The 1,115-nt window shown below is 45.7% G+C and overlaps 1 protein-coding gene across 1 annotated transcript in view; it reads left to right on the top strand.

Annotated features, from left to right (window-relative positions):
* The first annotated feature begins 221 nt into the window (after positions 1–221).
* acbd6 (acyl-CoA binding domain containing 6) overlaps positions 222–1,115 on the top strand; it is a 52,149-nt gene continuing 51,255 nt past the window's right edge. Inside the window, exon 1 of the mRNA XM_034149796.1 lies at positions 222–695. Within this exon, the coding sequence (XP_034005687.1) occupies positions 429–695 (267 nt within the window). The 5' untranslated portion in view covers positions 222–428. The remainder of the gene's footprint in view (positions 696–1,115) is intronic.

Below are 1,115 nucleotides of genomic sequence, written 5' to 3'. Positions count from 1 at the left end.
ACAGAGTAAAGCCCCACAATAATTGGTTTTCAAGTAACATTGTTGTCTATTCTTTAAATATAGTCATGCTTTAATAAATTGTACATTTAACAGATTTATTTATATATTTCTCTGTTTTTATAACGTGTTTTCTTACCAACGAATAACCGCGGATGCAATCGGAACCTTTCTTTCTAGCAGTGTGTGTTCCACCCGGTGTTTTTAGTCGACAGTACCAGAGACGGACCAACTGTGGAAACAAATCCGGCTGTCAGGAATCTTTTAACGATATCGGATTAAAAGAAGAAATCCTCGCTGAAAAACTTCACAAATATCCTGAAGACAGACTCTCTCATTCTTCTTATTAACGGTCCTCATACTTCTCAACACACCAAGTGGTCTCTGAAGCTCTTGTAAAACAGTAACACAAAAAAACAACAACAACAACAATGGCTTCTGGTTCGTCCTCCCCGGACACCGCCACGGGCTCCGGTACCGACCCGGCCCGGCCCGACACCGGAGAGCCTCTCGGGGGGGCAGGGTCGGACTCGGACTCGGACCTGGGGCTGGATCAGTTTGACTGCAGCGGTGGGGAGGACCGGCTGGAGGGGGACGACCTGCAGCGGGAGTTCGAGTCCGCGGCAGACCGGGTCCGGGACCTCGTGCAGAGCGCCGCGAGGGACCAGCTGCTCTACCTGTACGCCCGGTACAAACAGGTGGGGGTTAGAGGAGGACACATATATAACCCCTCAGATACTGGCACCTTGTGGGTTTACATAAGAACCGTACACATTTGGAAGAACATCCATAACATTCATCTGTTCGCAACATATCAATATTCCAATTACTTGTATATAGACTCTTCTTGCACTATTTCTATTCTATTTTATTTGTATTTACTTGCACTATTTTATCTGTGTTATTGTGTTGCACTGTTGGAGGAGCCTGTGACCTCAGCTTTTCATTGATATATCTACATCGTAGCTATGTACATATGACAATAAAAGCCTCGCCTTACATTACATGTAATTTGTTAGTTGCCAAAGCGACTTACATACATTCAGTACTGTGGACAATCCCCACAGGAGCAATTTGGGGTGAAGTGTCTCAGGGACACAACGACATGCTGACTGCAG

The sequence above is a fragment of the Trematomus bernacchii genome, unplaced genomic scaffold (genome assembly GCF_902827165.1).
Source record: "Trematomus bernacchii unplaced genomic scaffold, fTreBer1.1, whole genome shotgun sequence".
Classification (NCBI taxonomy): Eukaryota; Metazoa; Chordata; class Actinopteri; order Perciformes; family Nototheniidae; genus Trematomus; species Trematomus bernacchii.
Note: the sequence above shows the minus strand (reverse complement) of the source record. Positions and strands in the feature narration are given on the sequence as shown.